This window comes from Malaclemys terrapin, chromosome 6 (genome assembly GCF_027887155.1).
Source record: "Malaclemys terrapin pileata isolate rMalTer1 chromosome 6, rMalTer1.hap1, whole genome shotgun sequence".
Classification (NCBI taxonomy): Eukaryota; Metazoa; Chordata; order Testudines; family Emydidae; genus Malaclemys; species Malaclemys terrapin.
The window spans coordinates 109,105,103-109,127,227 of record NC_071510.1 but is presented as its reverse complement, the minus strand read 5'-3'; the positions used below and the strand labels follow the sequence as shown (position 1 = coordinate 109,127,227).

At 43.7% G+C, this 22,125-nt stretch overlaps 1 protein-coding gene across 2 annotated transcripts in view; it reads right to left on the bottom strand.

The window, feature by feature from the left end:
• Nucleotides 1-22,125, bottom strand: part of RANBP3L (RAN binding protein 3 like) — a 50,650-nt gene that overhangs the window by 18,682 nt on the left and 9,843 nt on the right. For both annotated transcript variants that reach the window (XR_008445499.1, XM_054032867.1), the window contains exons 2-12: nucleotides 14,334-14,392; nucleotides 14,053-14,089; nucleotides 12,910-12,987; nucleotides 11,339-11,413; nucleotides 10,004-10,072; nucleotides 9,242-9,387; nucleotides 8,565-8,668; nucleotides 3,606-3,690; nucleotides 2,488-2,590; nucleotides 1,568-1,698; nucleotides 449-569 (exon numbers count right to left, since the gene is read on the bottom strand). Coding sequence is in view for 1 of the 2 variants with exons in the window: in XM_054032867.1 (XP_053888842.1) it covers nucleotides 449-569; nucleotides 1,568-1,698; nucleotides 2,488-2,590; nucleotides 3,606-3,690; nucleotides 8,565-8,668; nucleotides 9,242-9,387; nucleotides 10,004-10,072; nucleotides 11,339-11,413; nucleotides 12,910-12,987; nucleotides 14,053-14,089; nucleotides 14,334-14,392 (1,008 nt within the window). In the remaining variant the exon portion in view is untranslated. The remainder of the gene's footprint in view (nucleotides 1-448; nucleotides 570-1,567; nucleotides 1,699-2,487; nucleotides 2,591-3,605; nucleotides 3,691-8,564; nucleotides 8,669-9,241; nucleotides 9,388-10,003; nucleotides 10,073-11,338; nucleotides 11,414-12,909; nucleotides 12,988-14,052; nucleotides 14,090-14,333; nucleotides 14,393-22,125) is intronic.

The following is a 22,125-nucleotide window of genomic DNA, read 5'->3' as shown; positions in this document are numbered from 1 at the left end:
CACCCCCCCACCGCCACAGCTCACCTCTGCTCAGGGCCAGCCCCCGGCTTTTTGCGCCCCAAACAACAAAAAATAAAAAAAGGAGCCAGAGTGCCGCCCCTTGGAAAGGGCTGCCCCAAGCACATGCTTGGAGTGCTGGTGCCTACAGCCAGCCCTGCTTGGAAGAAGCAGCACCTCTGGAAAAGCCAAATCAGAAAAGAGAGAACTAGTGCTAAAAAAGTCTGGAAGCAGAAAGACATAGTGCTTAGTGACATCTGTGAATACCTGCAGCTCACAAAAACTGCAGTAGCAAGGGATGTTTAGTAGGTAGTTAACTTTATAGAGTAATAATGAAAAGGGCTTTGAGCAACTGGATATAAACAAACCCGGCTGCAGGATTACAAATGATGTTATATCCAATTGACTATGGCAAATGAGAGCACGATTAAGAAGTGGAACTAATTTTTACCTAGCCTTGACTGTAATGTTCCATGTTTATTGCTTGAAGTGTCATTAAGCCTCAGGGATCCTCTTCCTCTTTCAGTCCAGGATAGTGAGAGTTTATTAAATACAAAAAGCTTGCAACTGATCTAAAGGGAAAAACGTTATGGAAAGTGTCAACTGATCTGAAATCTGTTGTGCCAGAGAATGCAGTTTATAGGTTTGACGTCTCTGTGCTATAACTTTTTACTTTACAGTTTGCATAAAATTAAGACATATTTTAAAAATGAAATGAAAATTGCACTAACCCCAGATTTATGCTGAGTACCACTACTAACCAGGCTATGGGGAACATTTAGCATAGAAATACATTTCACTTTTACCTTTTCAATTTTTAACCCTTCTCTGTGAAATCCACCGACATCTCCATATTTCCTGAAGATGTCCCAGAATGCATCATCCTATGGCATCACTGATATCAGAAGTTTCATGCAACCCACTGTACCAGTACTGTCATAAATTGAAGCTAATGACCCATCCACATACACATTTCCCACATATGGATGGGAGAATGGATTCAAACAATCTTACAATTTTATATCTTTCCATTTTTAGATTTTTGTAATATATGCAAGTGTTAATTTGCCAAGAAAATAAAGAGTTTTAAGAATCTCGAGTAGCAAGATTTATCCTGCTGGCCTAAAATTACAACGATGTACCTTAGTTTTATTATAAAACCACTTACTTTGATAACTCAATAGTTTAAAAAAAAATCAAACCTTTGTGTTTATAAAGTAACTTTAAGAGTACTTATAATTTGGGGGTTTATTTATTGGTGTTAGGGAATACTGGCTTATTGTGAAGACTGTTATAACAGACAATAGCAGAATGAGGCTTTAAAGCATGATTTTGGAGGTTGAAAGAGCTCTCTATATTCAGTATAGAAAATTTACGATGAAAAGCTACATATCAGCTTGAAAAGAAATTAGTTAACAGAAGCATATTTTTAAAAAAAGAAAAACGTATACAGTTGTCCAACAAAGAAGTAGTACATACATATTCATGGCATTATAAGTTACAGTAGACCATAATGTGCTTTCTAAACATAAGTAGAAAGACTCATCATGCAATCTTTAGGAAAATATACCTGCAACACATTATGTTCTGCTTCTTCCCCTGTTATAACTTCAACTTTATCTAACAAATATGTCTGTGCTGGTTTGGAAATGTAAGCCGCAGCTGATTCAATTAGTGTTGACTTCTTGACAAAAAATGTTTCTAAAGGAGAAATAAAAACAATAGAAAAGTCTAAAATTTCTACAGCAGGAATGTTTTAGTATGTCAACAATATGTCTATTTGTATGGTCTAGGTCTTTGTATGTTCCCCTTAGTGCTAGATATCAGTTAATGTTTTAATAAACTTCAGGTATTCCAGTATATTTTTAAAGAATAAGACCACGATCCAAGGTTTCTGTATAGGCACACTGGTCTGTCCACAAGGAACAACTAGCAGGATCAAACCCTAACTAGTTAATAGTTGAGTTTCCAAATCAAATTCTTTTGTAATATTGCTGCTCGAAGTCATAATCATGAAAAACATAAGTCCCATAAATCATAATGGTAATAAGAGGGGTGTGAATATTCATCAGGAAAGAACATGAACAACTAGCTAAAATTGTAGTGGAAGTGACTTGTTCATAAACAAGCTATAGGTTGAAATGTGTTCACAAAGTATTCATCACACAGTTTGGATAACAAATAAATTTGTAAAACTCGAAGTCTATTCAAGGAAAACTTACAAATAAAAAAGTCTAAATTAATCAAATAATAAATTATTCGCTATGATGATAATCTAGCTCTAGTTTTGAGTCACAAACCAAATGACAATTGCTTTCTGGACACTTACATTTATGATGCACATCCCAATAGTATACTAATGACTGGATAACTTTAAAGTAAATACATGATCATTACTGAACACCACTAATTTGATGTCCTCTATGGTGCAATGAAATTGACCTATTGGTAGAGCCTCACTGTGTTTGTTTGCTAAGTAGTAATACTTACTACTATGTGAATAACTAATATGAAAAGTTTTGGCATCTGTGGATGTTATTTCTTTCTTGCATAGATCAGTTTCATTATGCAGCTTGGGAGATTTCTGAGGACTCTAAAAAAATTGAAGAAACAAGGAAAAACAGTTTAAGAAATTGTAACATTTATATGTTTGACATTAGCAGCAAGCTGAAAGATCAGGAATGTATTGAATCATAAAATACACAACAGGGGTGAAGATTAGTTGAAATAATAGGTTAACATGCAAACTTTACTCCTACATACAAATACTGACATAGGATATAAGTAAAAAATGTTTGGTATTTCAGTCAATAGTGGAACTTTGTCCATTATTATAAAAGCCCCAAAAAGGTCATTAAGCAGGAACTGCAGTCTCTTCTTAAGAGAGACTCTGAGCTAGGAGAATAAGCTTCTTTCAATTTAAGTTTAAGGTGATCTGATAATAAAAGTGGAGAAGTTTAGTAGGTATCTTTCCAAATTAATTCCTCATTTTACAGATCACCATATATACCCAAAATTTTAAAAAGGCATTGCAGAATTTAGAAATAATCACTCTCTGAGATATTTTAAACTATTACATTTAGCTGGTTCTGCAGAGTGACAGTTTTCTCATTGTTCACATCTCCTGTATATCTGTATACTGCTAATCAAATATTTTCTTGGGAGTCAGAGGGGAGAAAGCCTACAGTCTGAATGTTAAAAAGTCTGAAGTGGTTTGAGCTATAACAGAAAATTGCTAGAATTGATTTTCCTACTGAAGGGCCAAGTCTAAAATTTGGGCCACCTAAGTTGTGCCCATGAAATGTGCGCACAAGCCAGCTGAGCATACGCAACAAGTAACTGCCTGTGCAGATGAGCACTGACATATATAATTACCCATTTTGGACCAATCCTGTGAACAGTTATACATGTTTAACTTTACTCACGTGACTTGACTTCAAAGTGATGACTCATGCATTTACAGGACTGGGGGCTTTGTATGTACATGTGACAAATGTTGTGGTCACAATTTAGGTGACCATCTTTGAAAATGTGACCCTCAGCATTCAAATGCCAACTTTTTCAGAAACAGAAGAAAGAAGAAAAAATTCAATATTTACAAATCTTACCAAAACTCTCTCTACCATGTTTTCTCCAAACACAAAAGTAGAATTTCTGTTGTTTAAAAAAGTTACATCTTCAACTGGCTGATTTCTAGAGGAACAAAATATGTGAAAAATATCAATTAGACTTTGTAAAAGATGCAAATATAACATCTATAACTGCATACATTTACCTTTCCAAACCTTACATTAAAACAAAAATATTGGCCTACTGGGAACCATAGAGAATACTCCATTAAAGGAATTTAGGGAGATACATTGTATTTCATGTAGAATAATGAGACTGTTCCTTAAAGACTAGATAGTGGCAAAGCCACAAGCCACTGTTGCAGCACCCCAGGAGCAGTATAGGGAAAGAATCATGCATCAGAGAGGCACACTTCTCTCCCTACTTCCTCTTATTCCAGCAAACTGCTACCGTCCCTATGTCGGCTTAGCTGTGCCAGCCATCAGATCCACCCACTCCCCTATCTTCTTCATCTTCTCCTTGTCCATCTGTTTGGGGAACATAGAGGGGCAGGTGCACAGCTTACTTCAGTGTACCTACATATAGATTATGTCAATGCTGCAATGTAAGCATGGGTTCAGACCAGGGTTGAGCCCAAATCCTCCTTCCGTCTACATACAAATCTCTCAGACTCAGGCTTAGACCTAGGGTCCTAGGACCCTGCAGAGATTGAGAGTCGAAGCCAGTGTCAAACCATGACCCAGGGTTCAAGCCCTATTGCTTTGAAGTACAGATGCAGCCCTGCTTGACTTGGGTCCTGGGAGTCTGCCAAAAGTATCCCATAATCCCAAAGGCCACCTTCTTTTGTCCTCTCTATTGCAAAAATCTCCAAGAGTTGAAAATGGAAGCCCCCCACTTGGCAAACAGCAGCAGTTCAGTGAGTCAGCTTTAACCCTTCCATTTTCTTCTGACCACCAAAAGGAAGGGATGCAGATCAGGATAAGTAAAGAACACAACAGAGATCTTTTGACCAATTTGAATGAATTCAAGTCAGTGGGCCTGATGCTGTTCACCCCAGGGTACTGAACGAATTAGCTGTAGAAATCTCGGAGCCACTGGCAATAATATTTGCAAACTCATGGATGACAGGAGAGGTCCCGGAAGACTGGAGATGGTCTAATGTAGTGCCCATCTTTAAAAGGGGGGGAAAGGAGGAGCCGGGGAACTGTAGACCAGTCAGGCTGACTTCAGTACCTGGGAAGCTACTAGAGCAACGTATAAAACATTCAATTAGTGAATATCTGCAGGTTGAAGGGCTAATCACTATCAGATAGCATGGATTTACTAAGAAACAAATCATGTCAAACTAGTTTGATTGCCTTCTTTGACAGGGTAATTGGTTTGGTGGATAGGGAAAATGCAGTGGACATAATATACCCGGACTTCAGCAAGGCTTTTGACGCAGTCCTACATGACATTCTGATAAATAAGGTGCAGAAATGTGGGCTTGGCAGAACTACCATTAAGTGGATACATAATTGGTTATACAACCACAAACAAAGAATAACTATTAATGGAATGATGTCACATTGGAAGGAGGGCTCAAGTGGGGTTCCACAGGGATCTGTTCTGGGTCGAGTGTTGTTTAACATCTTTATTAATGACCTGGATGTAGGTGTAGAGAGCATACTGATCAAATTAGCAGATGACACAAAGCTAAGAGGATTTGCCAACACTTTTGAGGATAGAGCTAAAATTTAGAGGGATATTGATAAATTGGAGAACTGGGCTGTAGACAACAAAATGAAATTCAACAAAGACAAATGTAAGTTTGCTACACTGAGGGAAGGAAAACCAAATGCACAAATACATAATAGGCGATAACTGGCTTGACAGCAGCACTGCTAAGAAGGATCTAGGAGTTGTGGTGGATCACAACCTCAACGTGAGTCAGCAATGTGATGCTGTTACAAAAAAGCAAATGCAATTTTTAGTTGCATTAACAGAGGAGTCACGGGAGGTGATAGTATCACTCTACTCAGCACTGGTTAGGCCTCAGATGGCATACTGTGTCCAATTTTGATCACCAATTTCAAGAAAGGATGTAGAGAAACTGGAAAGAATCCAAAGGCGAGTGACAAAGATGATCAAAGGGATGGAATGCAAGCCATATGAACAAGGCTGAAGGAACTGGGTATGTTTAGTTTGGAAAGGAGAAGATTAAGGGGGGATATGATAGCAGTCTTCAAATACTTGAAAGGCTGCCATAAAAAAAGATGGAGAAAAGTTGTTCTCTTTTGCCACAGAGGGCAGGCAAGAGGCAATGGGTTCAAACTACAGCATAGCAGATTTAGATTACATCTCAGGAAAAACTTCCTAACTGTAAGAATAGTTGGACAATGGACCAGACTGCCTAGGGAGGTTGTGGAAGTGCCTTCCCTGGAGGTTTTCAAAAGGAGGCTGTATAGCCATCTGCCTTGGATGGTTTAGGCACAACAAATCCTGCATCTTGGTAGGGGGTTAGACTAGATGACCCTTCTGGTCCTTTCTAACCCTATGGTTCTAGGATTCTAAACTGCAAACACACCATTTGAGAGACTTCTGTGTTTGCAATGGAGACTGAACAGAACAAGCCTTTTGCAAAACAGGCAGCTTCATGGTCCTGGGAGTGAAGCCAGACTTTGGTGAACATCTGTTGTGAGGCGAGTAAAACTGCGACCTTCAGTAAAAATACCAGTAATGATCATGCATACCAGAAGATAGTGAACAAGCTGGAAGCTTTGCAAATTTACTGGATCACTGACCAATGTGGGGAGCAGATTAGGTTGCTCAAAAGTGAGGACCAGAGGACCAGGGACCAGAACTGCACCTCAGACAACTCGCCAACATTGTGCCCATTTTATGAGGAGTTTGACTGGGTGCTGGGCACTGCACCCAATACAGAACCAACCGTCGTGCATGATGACCTGGTCAGCCAGAATGGTGCCTGCTGGCCTCAGAATCCAGCATGGGGACTAATGGGAGCCAGCAGCAGGCATCAAGTGAGGACCATGAAGTAATTCTCTTGCAGAAACCAGTCCCAGATCAGACTTTAGAACAGGATCAGCAGCAAATTCTGGGTCCATACTCAGAGGACCTGTTTTATGTCCCCCCATGGAACAGCTCACTGCCAAGCCTGCAGCAGACATGGAAGGGACAGAAGCCGCCCCTGAGCCTGGAAAGTTTCTGCCTCCAAATTAAAATGTATTGCTACAGAATCAGAGGGATTTCCACTCTAAGAACTAATGCAAAAGTTATGAGATTCCCCAGCTAGCAGCATGTATCCAATATTGGTGGATTGTATCCCAGTGCTTTGGCATCCCCACTCCCCGCCACCATGTGGAACTCAACATGGCGACTGGGAAATACAAATAGTAAAGAACACCTTTAAAGTGTATTTTTACCAGAAAAGCACAGATTTTTGCTAGGGCCATTCCTGTTTCTTAAAAATAACATTAAATTGCCATGCCTTTAAGTTTGCTGCTCTATAATCACTCAACAGTCTGTGGAGCTGGGCAGGGCAACTAAACACCTGGCAGCTCTCCATCTTGCCCCCTCTCCTGTTGGTATCTCCGCTCAGCACCAAGTGCACAGAAAACAAGGAAAGAAGAGAAAGGAGAATGGAGGCCAGGGAACATGCAGTGGTAGAGTGATTCTGTTGTGTTTGCACTGGTTCATACACTTCGTTTGTTTGTTTTGGAAATGTTCTTTTGTAACTGTTTCAGTGTTTTAATGGCAATGGGTGACCGTTGCAGTGTTTTAACACATTTATAAATAAAGCCTTTTATGTCATCAGGAAAGTTTATTGCTATACTGCATCTCATCATACAATCATGATTTGAAATAACAAAGCTAAACACATGATCAGGAAAAACTAGGAATTACTACACACATGCTATTCCTCTATACAGTTAGGTACAACAAGTCACACATCAATAACTTCCTGATGTGAATCCATACTGTGAATCATCCCCCACTCTATCCCCAATTCATAATTCAGCATGTCATTCACAAGTACATTGCATGACAATCAAGTCCCCACCCTTCCCCAAGCACTGAACCCCCAAATCAATTAGCCCCTTAACTCCCACAAGCAGATTCATAAAGGTACTATACCCCCTCTTCCATGGGGCTATGGAAGTCCATAAGAGCACAGAGCATCCCTGATTGCTGTTGCCTGTGTGCATCTAGCTCCAGCTGTGGTAGGTGCACTTTCTGGCTGAGTGTTCAGCAACCCGTTGCTTTCATAGGTCCATTCATGGGGAAATGGGTCACCTCTTCCTCCTGGTCCATCTCGTGCTTTTGGTGGCTCAGAAAAAATTGCCGAAATGTCCACCAGTGCCTCATGGAAGCTCTGCCCGTTTCCCGTCTCAAGAGTGAAAGTGCAAGCCAGACAACTTCTTGAAAACGGGTCTCCTCCATGTTGCTCATCTGGCTGTGTCAGTTGGCTGTTCAACCTTCCTATAACATGCAGGATGGGCAGTAAGGTTTTCCCACAGTGCACCATGGACAACGGGCTAGAGTGGCCACATTTCAGGAGGGCAGTAGGGAGTCTGGGATATGGATGGTTTGAGTTGGGTCTATATGATGCATTGTGGATGCCAGAGCCCCAAGTTCAAGCCCAGGTTAGAAAATTCTTAAGGTAGGGTTAAAAATCAGTGTAGACACTCAAGCCCTGGGTTCTCCAACCCTGACTTGAATCCCACTAAGCCTGGGCTTATACTACAGGGTAGACATACCCTTAAAGTCCAGGTAACTCATGCAGAGGTGTAAGGGGAAGTTCTTACTCCCCTGCATAGGCATATAGTTCAAGTTATAATCTGCCTATAAGCCTTCTTTTCCTTTTTGGCTGATGTGTGCATTTTTTTCAGCTAACAGCTACACAGACACATGTAGAGCAACAAGCCAGAGGACAAAACCGAACACATGCTATTCTTTAGGTACACAGAAAAAAACCCACAACGCTTTGACTAACTTACCCTATTGTTTTAGGGCTAGAAAGATGCATGGAGATAGATGGCCTCACTGTTGTCTCGGAACTTGCTGAGTTTTCTGCTGGGCAATAAGAGCTCTCTTCAGATAACTGGAAACGATTAATATGATCAATGGAAATGTTGGAAAAAATTAATTTTGGCTAATCTTGCACTATAAATAGTTTTACCAGAAATTAGGCCCTGCAAAGCCAAATGCACTTGAGAAAGTATTTCTGACAAGAGTAAGCCTATGCATGATGGGTCCACTTTCATGAGTTAAGATCATTCATGTGGTGGTTTGCAGAGACAGGCCCATGTTTATTGTGTGAAGCAAGCCAGTGCAATTCCTAACCAGATTTTTTTTAAAAATTCTTAGAAAGTAATGTTTTCCCAACCCTCTACCCCAAATTCAGATTGATTTACAAGTTTACAGCAGCTGCACACTCATCAAGCAACTGTATGGGCAGTTTAGCAAGGGCTGGATTTTCCAAAGCGCTCAGTATTGGTACAATTGCTCCACCGAAGTCAAAAGCAAAACTCCTGTTGACTTCAATGGGAACAGAATTAAATTAATATTGAAGAGTTCTCTGTAAAATACTTAATTTCAGTGAAATATTATTAGAGCTCAGGCCGATGGAAAAACCCCCAGACATGTATATTTGACATTGAAGTTACATTTTTACCTGAATATTTGCTTTCTCTTTAGTTTTGGAAGATGCCAGTGTATTTTCAGTGCACATCTGCCTTCTTTCCTCACATATCTGAGACTGTGGTGGCTGTAAAATGGCAGGTCTTATGACAGTCCACTGCTGAATTTGTGACAAGGGTCCTTACAAAATACAAAATAAAAGGTTAATATATGCAACCTTTCCTTCACATTTAAACACCACATTTGTGTCTTGCTTTTTCTGACTCATAATGTAGATATGCTGTGGAATTTTAAATTAATTGTATGTAAGTGTTATTGTTAATATCTGCCACCCTTTCCTGTTCGAAGTCCCTTCTAAAAACCCTGCCAAATAAAGGAGTGATGTAATATTTAATAAAACAAATCTGCACTGATTGTGATAAATCCATCTTCTGATTATATGAAGCTTGATTCTGCACCCATGGAAGTCGACAGGAGTTTTGCCTTGACTTCACTGGGAGCAGAGTTCAGTCCTTGTTAACATTATGTATCGGAAATGTATACTTGGGATGATATTCATTCCTGAGCAGTGGCCTGAACATGGCCCATGAACCACTTAAGTTTTCAAAATAGGGCTTTAAGTGGAATTAAGTGGTTTACAGGCTTATAATACAGGCCTTCTGCACAGGAGGTGAATATCAGCTGTAGAGAGTAAGCTGGCTGGGCCAGCGACTGTCTACGTTTTACCTGCTCTGTACAGTGTTGAGCACACTGTGGATCAACGACTAATAAATATTACAATATTAACAATAGTTACCTTTTTCTGTTCTTGTGATGTCATGGTTTCTTTGGAGAAGAGCTGAGGTCATGAATATGTTATTCTTTACTGCAAAAGAAGTGTTTATCCACAGTGCTTAATTGTTTATCTGCATTTCTGTAGCCCCCATCACTGCAGCATCTGAGCATCTCACAAACATTAATGCGTTTATTTCACACCACCTCTTTGAGGAAGGAAAATATTATCCCCATTTTATGGAAGAGGAAACCTAGGCACAGTGAGAATGACTTCCCCAGGAACTCGAAGACAGAGCCAGGAATTGAATCCAGATATCCTGGGTGTCAGCCACTACTTTAACCACACAACTGTCCTTCTTTAGCTTTACAGCTCACGGGCATGATAATGTCATCCAGTCAGAATATCCTTTCAGATCAGCAAAAGAGACCCAGGAGTACGATGGAAATTCTGGAGATCTAGCATGTGCTGGTAGTGATGACCCTCATGATAACTAATGATGGTCAGTGTGTGGCACTGCTGCTGCTTTTATATGGTTTCCAAATGCTACCCAGAAATGTTCAGAAGGGCTGCCAGCCTTGTCCCATCAATAGCGTGTTATAAAATTACATGTCTCAGAATCCATATATGAACTCCTCCATTCCATTCCAAGATGATTCTGGTTTGTTACTATATCAATTTTGTACCCTTACCAGATTATTTGAAAATGCCTAATCAACAATTTTTTTAATCCAAAGGTTTTCAATGTGGGAGTCATAAACAGGTGTCATGGTTTGTGACCACCCTGCACTTCCCTTATGGATAAATGGGAGAGTGATCCCTGCTAAATCTTGGCTAGAACACGGAGAGCATTCCCAGTATGGAAAATGGTGTCACTGAATATGTGAATCACTGTTTTTGTCCAAACATATCTAGCTCACACCATTTCTTCAACTCCATTCGGTGTTTACTGTCCATAATATTTGACATAATATTTTATAGGTTAATATAACCTTCCACCTACTTGCTACAAGCCTTTGTAAATCTCAAAAACATCTGAGTTGCAACAGTGAATAAACTCTGCACAACCCAGTGCCGCATATGGCATAGGCTGCTTGCATCCCATCCAAACAGCAGCTCTCTCATGCACAGAGTATTCCCTAACACCAGGAGATATTAGTGCGACATTGACTGAGAAATTAGTGCCAACTACTGAATCACCAACACGGCTTGTTGAACATCGTGAAGTTCCTTTCTCTCATTCACATACTGACTTGGCCCAGCCCAGTTAGCTCAGTCCCACAGAAATAGCAGTTTTATTTTGTTATTTTACTGATTTTTGGTTTAAGTGAATATTTACTGAATAATATTTTTAATTACCCGGCTGTGATGGAGGAAAGGTCGGAAGGATGGTACAGGAAGATGATCTCACTCTTTTCTGAGAGAGTGCGGTATCTGAAAACATAAGAGACTGAAATTATCCTTTGTTCAAAGCACAGTACCTCAATATGGATTTTTCATGTTAGCAAAATGTATTTGTCATGGATGAGCAGAATCTACCTGTATCGGGCAACTATTAAGGCTTTGTAGCGTAGACTTTGAATTTCCAACCCTTGCTAGCACTAGTGCAGTTTCAGCATAGAGAAAGAGTTGCCAGCTGCCAGCATTTTTGACCATGCCATCATCTAGACCAGGGGTAGGCAACCTATGGCACGCGTGCCGAAGGCGGCACCCAAGCTGATTTTCAGTGGCACTCACGCTGCCTGGGTTCTGGCCCACCGCTCCAGGGGCTCTGCATTTTAATTTAATTTTAAATGAAGTTTCTTAAACATTTTTAAAAACCTTATTTACTTTACATACAACAATAATTTAGTTATATATTATAGTCTTATAGAAAGAGATCTTCTAAAAACATTAAAATGTATTACTGGCACGCGAAACCTTAAATTAGAGTGAATAAATGAAGACTCGGCACACCACTTCTGAAAGGTTGCTGACCCCTGATCTAGACATTCTCAGATTAGGGCTAGATGTCATGGTGGTTCAAGTGCCAAGAGGTTAGTCTACACTGGTACTCCTGTTGTTGCTACCACCAATGATACTGAACACAAAGGTAGGAAAAATATAGTACAGGTACAGCCTAAGGGGGTTATTATAGCAAAAGTCTGAGACTACCAGTCTTTTTTTTGTTGTTGTATGGTGCTGTTCAGGTCTAAGTAGATGATGTAGAGGAATGATCTAGGTGTGATTTTAAGGGTAGATAAAGTTAGGTTAATTTTACCCTTTTAACTAAATGGGTTAAGTTTATCAACGGCTGGCTGAAACAAAATATTATTTACCTACATTAAGGCCCAAATTTTGAGGAAAGCATATGGCCCCATCATTACAATAACGACATACTTTAAAATAGAATTTCTACTGCACATGCTCAGTACATAGTGGTCTGCAGTGACTTGTGTGTGTGTTCCCTCAATATTGTGTAAATAACCCCACCGCCTTGAAGGGGTTTCCAAGTCAGATGATAACTAGTTGGAGGGAAAAGCCCTTGTCAGCATGGCTTCTCAATTCCATGGGTCCCCCTGGGCTTATGGAGTTGAACAGTGAACATCTTCCACAGAGTAGGAAATCCTGCCTTCCCTTGACCTAGTCAAAAGATTCCAGGGAAACTCATAATTGAAACACATGGACCTTCCACTGCCTTATGTGGAAATAACTCACGTATGGACCGGGGTCCCTCTGTTAATTTAAAACCAATATTTTTTCAGTTGTAGGAAGGAGCAAGTTCCTCACTGAGAATTACTTGCAGACTAACTTTGAAGTTTAAAAGTTTTGCTGACTTGGAATTATTCTAACCAAAATGTGTATCTGAATAATGAGGAAAATATTTTTTCTAGCTTATCAATTTATAAAATATAATTACAATTATAACCAAATTGAGCTAAATGACATACCCATGTAGAACTGCGAGTCGGACGTTTGGAAAGTAAAAGATGAAGACCTTGCCCGTTTCCTGGAACAACCAATGAAATCTAAGAGACACATAACATATCATGTACTGTAAAATCAAATTTTCCAACAGATTTCAGTAAATTATTGCAGTACAGAATTCTAATATTAAAGGTCTAAAATTAAAGCCTCCCCTGGACCTGACCTGAGTGCAGACAACCCAAACTAACCCAAGAGTATTAAGTCATTTTTAGATGCAACTCAACCCAACACTTCCCCCGAATCTGAGTCAGTGTGACTGCCTCGTCCTTGGGGCTTGGCCTGCTGGGGGCTTCCCACTCCCCACATCCCTTGCCTGCAAATCGTCTCCAGCTGTCGCCTGCCCGTGGGGTCAGTGCAGTGGGGGCTGCATGCCTCATCCTGGTGGCCACTGCTGCCTTGCTGTGCTGTGTATGCTGCAGAGTGAGAGGCAGCAGCCACTGTGCTGACCTCATGGACAGGAGGAGGTGCTCAGAGATGACTAGACCCAACATGACCTGAGAGGTTTTGGGCTGTTTTTAGATGCAACCTGACCCAAATCCGATACTTGTAGTTGGACCCCATTGGGTTTGGGTCAGGTTGCAGGGCTCTAGCAGAATCTACTCCTGGAACGGGCTCTTGATGCCTCATTAAAGGCCCGATCCAAAGTCCATTGAGATCAATTCCACTCCCACTGACTTCACTGGGCTTTGGATCAGGCCTTTTTTCACTATGCAGCAGGCTGTATGGCATTCAGCTGATTTTAAAGAGACGGCTGTAACAGGACTCTGGATTCACCGTACACTTCCATGTATGGGGTCACGTTATAACAAGACCTGAAGGAAGTGAAGAGATCATTCAAAATCTAACACTTGTGTGAGTGCTGCAGGGGAGCTGAAATTTGGATCGGGGTGTGTGTGTGTGTGTGTGACAAAGGAGGACAAAAGTGGCGACTCTGTACCCTATATATAGTCTTAATCCACCCACGACAAATTGACTTGTTACATACAAAGTGAAATTCGAATCACTACTAATGCATGCAATGGACTCAGCACTTACAAATACTCCATTTAGTAATACACCCTTTATAGCAAGTTTATTATAAAGGATTTTGATTATGCAATTATTACCATTTTCAGCCTTGCAAACCAGGTCTTCTGCAGGCCTCTGGGGAAAAACAAAACAAAATGTGTCAATGGGTATGTCTACACTGCAGTGTCACCCGACCCAGGCTCGTGGGACTCAGGCTCCGGGGCTATAAAATTGCAGTGTAGATGTTTGGGCTCAAGCTGGCACCCGGGCTGTGAAATGCTTCCCCCTCGTGAAGTCCAGGCTCCACGATCAGGCCCTTTATTTCCTGATTTTCTGGCTGCTTTATGACCAAAGCAAAAGGAAGAAGCTTAAGTGTTACCTTGAAAGGTCGTTCTTTCTTTTCAAAAACAAATATGGGCTGAGCAATAACTGACGTCTCTGGAAAAGGAAAGAGGTCACTTTTAGAACATGTGAATTAAACTATTTATCGTAATGCTGCATTTAAAATTAAACTGGGATCCACTGAAAATTTTAAATCAAAGTATTTATCATCTTCTAAAAATACAGGGCTTGGTCCTGCAGTCCTTACTCAAGCAAAACTCCCATTAAGCCTACTGTGACTTGTGCCTAGTTATGGCTGCAGGATTCGGCCCCATATTTTTAAACTTCTTTTAGACCAAAAATAATGCTTTTCATCCAGCAGGAACCCAAAATACTTTACAGACTATGGGCTTGAGTCTATTTCCAAGCACACCCAAAATTCCCTCAATTTCAATAAGAATGCTAGATAGATTAAACAGATATTATTTTGGGCCAAATTCTAATGTCCTTACTCAGTTTTTGCTTAGTCCTTGGAAAACAGTACCTTATTACACCCCACCTTCTCATATAAGACTTGATATTACACACTGAAGTTAATGGGGTTGTTGCTTTGACTTTAGTGGGTGCAGGATCAGACCAACTAGCGCCATTCCTGTAGTAGCTGAGCCCGTTTAAAACATCTCTTAATTTCATCCAGCATTCAGTAGCTAAAAAATGCTCCCCTGCAACCACTTTGGCCAGGTCACACCTCTCCCTCCTTGAGTCTCTCCACTGGCTCAGGATCTCATCCCACATAAAATTCAAACTCCTTGTCATAACTTTCAAGACTACGTGCTGGTTTGCCCCAGCCTACAACATCTCTCCTATTTCCTATCATTCATCATTATGGACCAGATCCAAAACCCACTGAAGTCAATGAAATACTTCCACTGACCTCGGTGGCTTTGAATCTAGCTCTTCATCCTGCCTACTCCTCTCACCATCCTTTCCTTCCTCCCACTCTCACCTTTTTTTGGTACTCTTCTGTATAGTTGGAAAGTCATCTCTATTCCTCTCTGCCAAACATCCCTGCTCTCATTCAAGTCCCCCCATAAACCCCACTTCCTGTGCTATCTGTCTCTAATTTAAAAGATTCAAGTTTATAAGATTTTCTATATTATTATTGATTAGTATTTGCAGTGACAGCTATGTGCTTCATAGAAAATACACAGAAAACACATCCCTGCCTTGAAGAGCTTACAATCGAAGGCCCTGACTTCAATGTGACTACTCATGTGAGTAAAGTTAAGCATGTGTGTATTTGCCACTAAAATGATGACCATGACAGACATATGAGGATTTAAAATCACTAGGAAGGAGAAGGAGGAAAAATTACATGAGTTACAGAAATGAGCATGCATAGTCACTGAGTTAAGAAAGATATATAATTCTTGATGGTTCAAAAGCACGGGGGGGGGTGTTGTTTGTTTTTAAGTGGAAATACTCAATTTTTGTTATCTTCAGAAGTCAGTTTTTAAGAATGATTTGAATGAGACACTCTACCTAATATAAATCACATTATTTTTATTTGCTTTAACCATTGTCCCCCCTTTTCCTAACCGTTTCTTTTGTTTGTTATCTTCATGTTCAATGTTTGTCTAGTTTAGAGCCAAACTGTTCCTGGCTATAACCTAGGAGTTGTAGTGGGGAGGGTTTACTCCACCCTTGAAACTTCCCACAAGTGTTTGGGACAATTGCAGTCCTTGTACTAAGGGGTGCACAGGCACTGCTTCCTCCTTTCCCCCCTCAGCGTGCAAATCACCCCCAACAGGCACAGAGGAGGTGGGGGCATGTCACATATGGCACTAGAGTTGCCATGCATCCAGTTTTCAACAGGAATGCCCGGTCGAAAAGGGACCCTGGCGGCGCTGGTCAGCGGCAAAGCAGGACTAAGGTAGGCCCTGCTTGCCCTGGCTCTGCGTAGCCCCCCGAAGCGGCCAGCATGTCCAGCCCCTAGGCGCAGAGGCGATCAGGGAAGCTCTGCGTGTTGCCCCTGCTTCCAGTGCCAGCTCCACAGCTCCCATTGGCCGTGAACCATGGCCAGTGGGAGTGGCACCTGTGAGGGTGGGCAGCGCTCGCCATGCAAAGCCGCTTGGCCAAGCCTCCACCTAGGGGCTGGACATGGTGGCCGATTCCGGGAGCAGTGTGGAGCCAGGGCAGGCAGGGAGCCTGCCTTAGCCTCGCTGCGCCACCAACCGGGAGCTGCCTGAGGTAAGCACCACCCGGATGGAGCCCGCACCCCCACCCCCACCCCAAACCTCTGCCCCAGCCTGGCAAAAGTGAGTGAGGTTGAGGGAGGGCCTCAGAGAAGGGGCAGGGCAAGGGTGTTTGGCTTTGTGTAATTAGAAAGTTGGCAACCCTACGTGGCATCACCACCACATTTTTATTGTCCATTCTTATGCATTCTGTAATTATGGGGGCTGATCAGTGCTGGAGTACATCAAGCCCCTAAGGTGCCAGTAACATGTCAGTGACTTGGAGGCAAATACTGTATGTGCTTCAGCAGCTAGACTTCGTAGGCATTAGCCCCAGTGAAAGGTAATGTTCCAGGGCTGGCCCGAAAGGGAAAGAGTGCAAACACCCTAGGTACAGAGGCTTAAAAAGTTACAGTTCAAAGTGGGGCAGCCCAATGGAGAGTTGGGGCTCTTCAGGCCTAGTGCCTAGGATGCCCTCTCCAGTCCAGTCTCTATTCAAGCAAATAGGGGCTTACAGGTTTCCAGGCGAGGATCAGTTAGCAGTGTGTCTCTGATTGGGGCCCCTGTGCACTGGCTCCCTGCCCAATTGCTGCTGTTCCCCCCCATAAGTCCCACACACAGCTGCATCCAGTGTGATATCTGGCAGTCACAGTCTGTTCTGCATGTGGCTCTGTACACAGTTCCTGGGGCTGCTTCTCTTAGGGTTACCATTCGTCCGGATTTACCCGGACATGTCCTCCTTTTGTGTGCTAAAAATAGCGTCCGGGGGGAATTTGTAAAGCACTCACAATGTCCGGGATTTCCTCCTCTCCCGGCAGAGCGAGCGGCTGGGAGGGCTGCAGGAAAGTCCCGGGCTGGATTCCGGAGCAGCTTCCTCCTCCCACCCCCACTCCCTGCATTCTGAGCCGGCCGGCAGCTCCTCCTCCTGCAGCCCGGTCCCGCAGCCCTGTGCAGGGCCAGGGACCGGGTTTTGTGTTGTGCAGGGGAGCTCAGCCATGTGTCCGGCTGGCACAGAGCCCAACACCCTGTTCTGAGCAGCAGGGTAAGGGGGGGCAGGAGAAGGGACAGGGAGGTTCTGGAGGGGGCAGTCAAGAAACGGGGGGGGGGCTTTTGGAGGGGAGTGGAGAAAGTTTTGGGCAGTCAGGGTACAGGTAGGGGGTAGGGTCCTGGGGGGCAGTTGGGGGGGGTCTTAGGAGGGGGCAGTTAGGGGACAAGGAACAGGGAGTCTTAGGTAGGGGGTGGGGTTCTGGAGGGCAGTTAGGAGCAGGGGTCCCAGGAGGGGGCAGTCAGGGGACAAGGAGCGGGGGGTAGGGGGCTGGGAGTTCTGGGGGGGAGCTGTCAGGGGGCAGGAGTGGGGAGAGGGATCGGAGCAGTCAGGGGACAGGGAGCAGAGGGGTTTAGATGGGTTGGGAGTTCTGGGGGGGGGCTGTCAGGGGGCAGGAGTGGGGAGAGGGATCGGAGCAGTCAGGGGACAGGGAGCAGAGGGGTTTAGATGGGTTGGGAGTTCTGGGGGGGAGCTGTCAGGGGGCAGGAGTGTGGAGAGGGATCGGAGCAGTCAGGGGACAGGGAGCAGAGGGGTTTAGATGGGTTGGGAGTTCTGGGGGGGGCTGTCAGGGGGCAGGGGTGGGGAGAGGGATCGGAGCAGTCAGGGGACAGGGAGCAGAGGGGTTTAGATGGGTTGGGAGTTCTGGGGGGGGCTGTCAGGGAGCAGGGGTGGGGAGAGGGATCGGAGCAGTCAGGGGACAGGGAGCAGAGGGGTTTAGATGGGTTGGGAGTTCGGGGGGGGGCTGTCAGGGGGTGGGGAGTGGTTGGATGGGGCGTGGGAGTCCCAGGGGTCTGTCTGGGGGTGGGGGTGTGGATAAGGGTTGGGGCAGTCAGGGGACAAGAGGCAAGGAGGCTTAGATAGGGAGTGGAGTCCCGGGGGGCAGTTAGGGGCAGGGGTCCCAGGAGGGGGCAGTCAGGGGACAAGGAACGGGGGGAGGGTTGGGGGTTCTGGGGGGGCGGGAAGTGGGAGGGGCAGGGGCGGGGCTAGGGCGGGGCTCCTCCCGTCCTCTTTTTTGCTTGTTGAAATATGGTAACCCTAGCTTCTCTGCAGCGCCAGGCTAGCCCTGCAGCCACTGTTTTCAAATAGAACCTGATCATTTCCTGGTTCAGGACCTTTCCTCTTCCCTTTCCAGTAAGAAGGGTATGTGCAGTGGGGACAAGCTGATTTGAGTTGCTCTTAATAGATCCCCATTTTCATCCCCCCATTTTCTAGCTATTTCAACCAGTGGACTAAAGACCCCAGTTCTGCAACTCCTTTCACACGTGACTTGCCTGGGATCAATTACTCGAGTAAGGCTCAGGCCTTTATACAACTCCTGTGCAGCAAGCAGACTGAAAAAAAAAACCTTTCAGTAATGAATGGACCAATGTAATTGCAAAGGAAGAAGCAAAATTTGGCCCACTCTGGTCATTTGGTGTCTTGCAACAGGGGTGACCAGATAGCAAATGTGGAAAATCGGGACAAGGAGTGGTGGTGGTGGGTGTAACAGGCACCTATATAAGACAAAGCCCCGCATATCAGGACTATCCCTATAAAATCGGGACATCCGATCACCCTACTTGCCACACACCATTTTAAAAACACTGAGATGGCTGAATATACCTCACAAAGATGTGATTTTTATAACAGGGATTTCTCACAGGATCAACACATTAAAATATCTACCTCTTCCCCCCCCCCCCAGGTCTGCAAACATAAGAGTGACATCTTTATCTTGGTTTGCATACCCACTGGTGGTCAAACTGTTCTAATTGCACAATCAGTTGCTAATGGTATAATAAGCCTTCCATTAGAGCGGGGTGGCCAAACCACAGCTCGTGAGCTGCATGCAGCTCTTTTACTGTTCAAGCTCCCCACGCTCCACCCCATTCTCTACCTACCAGACTGGAGGGGCAGGAAGCTCAGGGTTTCTGCCCTCCTACAGTGTGGGCTTCTGCCAGAGACAACTGGTGCCTGCTGAGAGCAGCGGCCCCTCCCGGCAGCTCCTATCTGTTTGCCCCGGCCTCTCCACACAGAACGAACACCTGGGTGCTGCAGGGAGGGGTTACTGACAGTAAGAGGGTGTGTGTGCCTGGGAGGGCATGACTTGAGCTGTTGGAGGTGAACCTTTAAATTGTGCCCCCCCCTTTAGCTTCTTGGGGAGAGGCTGCAGGGATAGCTGCTGCCTCTCCCCATAGCTGCAGCTCCCAGCATGCTGGCTCCAGCAGCTGCAGTGCAGTGCAGTGGGGGACCAAATTGCACTGTGTGACCAAGCAAGGCTAGAAAACCTGGCAAAAATCAGGAGGGAACGTGACCCCACATGCCTCCCCCCACGCATCACTTCTGCCCAGTGGAAAAGGGACTCAGGGCTTCAGCCCCTCAGGGCATGCCTGCTGGGGCTCAGGACTTCAGCAGGAGTGGGGCTGACGCCCCAAGCAGGCACCTCCCATAGGGCTAAAGACCTGAAACCCCCCTCCCTGCAGGGCTAAAGCCCTGAGTCCCGGCAGGTGCCTCCTGTGGGACTGAAGCCCCGAGCCCCAGCAGCCGCTCCCTGACTCTTGAGCTTCTGAAGATTGTCCTATGTGGCCTGGAGGGTCAGTAAGTTTGGCCACCCCTGCATTAGAGCTTAACACTTAGTCATAATATATCTGAACAACTGTTAAATTACCCATGTAAATAAGTATTGCTCACAGAAACCAGGTGCAAAAACATGAAACTGATTATTTATCACTGGAGTGAACTGGTAGTAGTTTAGAAATAAGGAATAATTATAGTAATTAATATGCAGTGTTACTATGGTTATTTTTTAAATTTTCAAAGTAATTTACAAATATTGTGGCCCATCTTGCAGTCCTTACTCTTTTTACTCCTGCTTACACAAGGGCTGAATTTAGCCACATCAGTATTTCTGGCAATGAAATGTAACACATCTGTGATCACCAAGGACGTCATGGTTGTCACTATATTGTCCACCACAGACGTTCATAGTGAGAGCAGGAAGAGAGCTTTGGCTCCACAAGCACAATCCCCCACAACTTCAACTAAAGGAAAATCTCTGTTAGCTGATAGCAGCAAAGGACATGTGCTGCAGCACTTAGGTGAGCAATTCCAATTCTATCCAGCAGAGGGGGGAATAGTACATATAAACCAGTGGCTCTCAACCTTTCCAGACGACTGTATCCCTTTCAGGCATCTGATTTGTCTTGCAAGTTTCACCTCACTTAAAAACTACTTACTTACAAAATCAGACAAAAATACAAGAGTGTCACAGTGATAACCACTGATATAAACAATAACAGTTCATTGCGATATTCATTTATTAAATACAAATATTTTTCTCTCTCCCCTCCCCCATTTATTAAGGGTCAAGCTTAAATACTAAAGGACACCTTCAAGTTACCCCTTAAAATGTAAAATCCAGCACAATATTTTTAAGATACATTTACCATTTTAAAGCCTGGAGCATATTGCATTAGCAAAGAAAGAACTGGCGTGAGAAAGGAACCCGTTGATTCCACATCAGCTATCACTGAGTCAGCCTGGCTGGAGCTAGAAGACTGCAGGAGTTAGGAAACCCTTTGCCAGAACACTATTAATTTTTTTTTCAATAACAGTTCTAAACTGTAAAAAGCAACAGAGAGTCCTGTGCAGGGCCGGCTCCAGGCACCAGCTTAACAAGCAGGTGCTTGGGGCGGCCAAGGGAGAGGGGTGGCACCTGCGGCAATTCAGGGCGGCAGGTCCCTCACTCCGTCTAGGAGCGAAGGACCTGCCGCTGAACTGCCGCCGCCGATCGCGGCTTTTTTTTTTTCCGCCAATTGCCACCGCCGATCGCGATCACGGGTTTTTTTTTTTTTTTTTTATTTTTTATTTTGCTTGGGGTGGCAGAAATGCTGGAGACGGCCCTGGTCCTGTGGCACCTTTAAGACTAACAAATGTATTGGAGCATAAGCATGTACATGCATCCGATGAAGTGGGCATTCACTCACGAAAGCTTATGCTCCAATACATTTGTTAGTCTTAAAGGTGCCACAGGACTCTCTGTTGGTTTTTACAGACTAACACGGCTACCCCTCTGATACAGTTCTAAACTGGGAATTACTGAGGAAAGATTTACAATTGGTTGGTTTATGGCAGAAAATTGTGGAGCTAGGATATAATGGTGCTCGTTAGACATTCATAGGTGTATTCTGTTTTAGAAAATAGAATCACCATTAACTCCACTTGTGCCTGAGGAAAGAGCTCTTCTCAGAGCATTTAATCAGAGGTTACTGATACCACCTGGATCAAGTCATGTCATTTTCAGGGATCTATGCTGCTGCTACCAAAATCAGGGGAAAACCCTGTGTATCCCCAGTAGTGTGGGTATTGTGGGTGTTCAGGCCACTCAGCATTTTCCTGGAATGAACCCATTAGTAATCTTTGTAAAAAAAAAAAAATCCTATGTATCAAATTATAATAAACTTTTAAAATTTCTAGCATGTTTAAATAAAAATCTTGTACAGACGTCTACTAGGAATGAGTGATGCAGACCTAACTAATCAGTGCTGTAAGGCCAGTAACACTGGGGAATTTGCACACAAAAATGACTATGT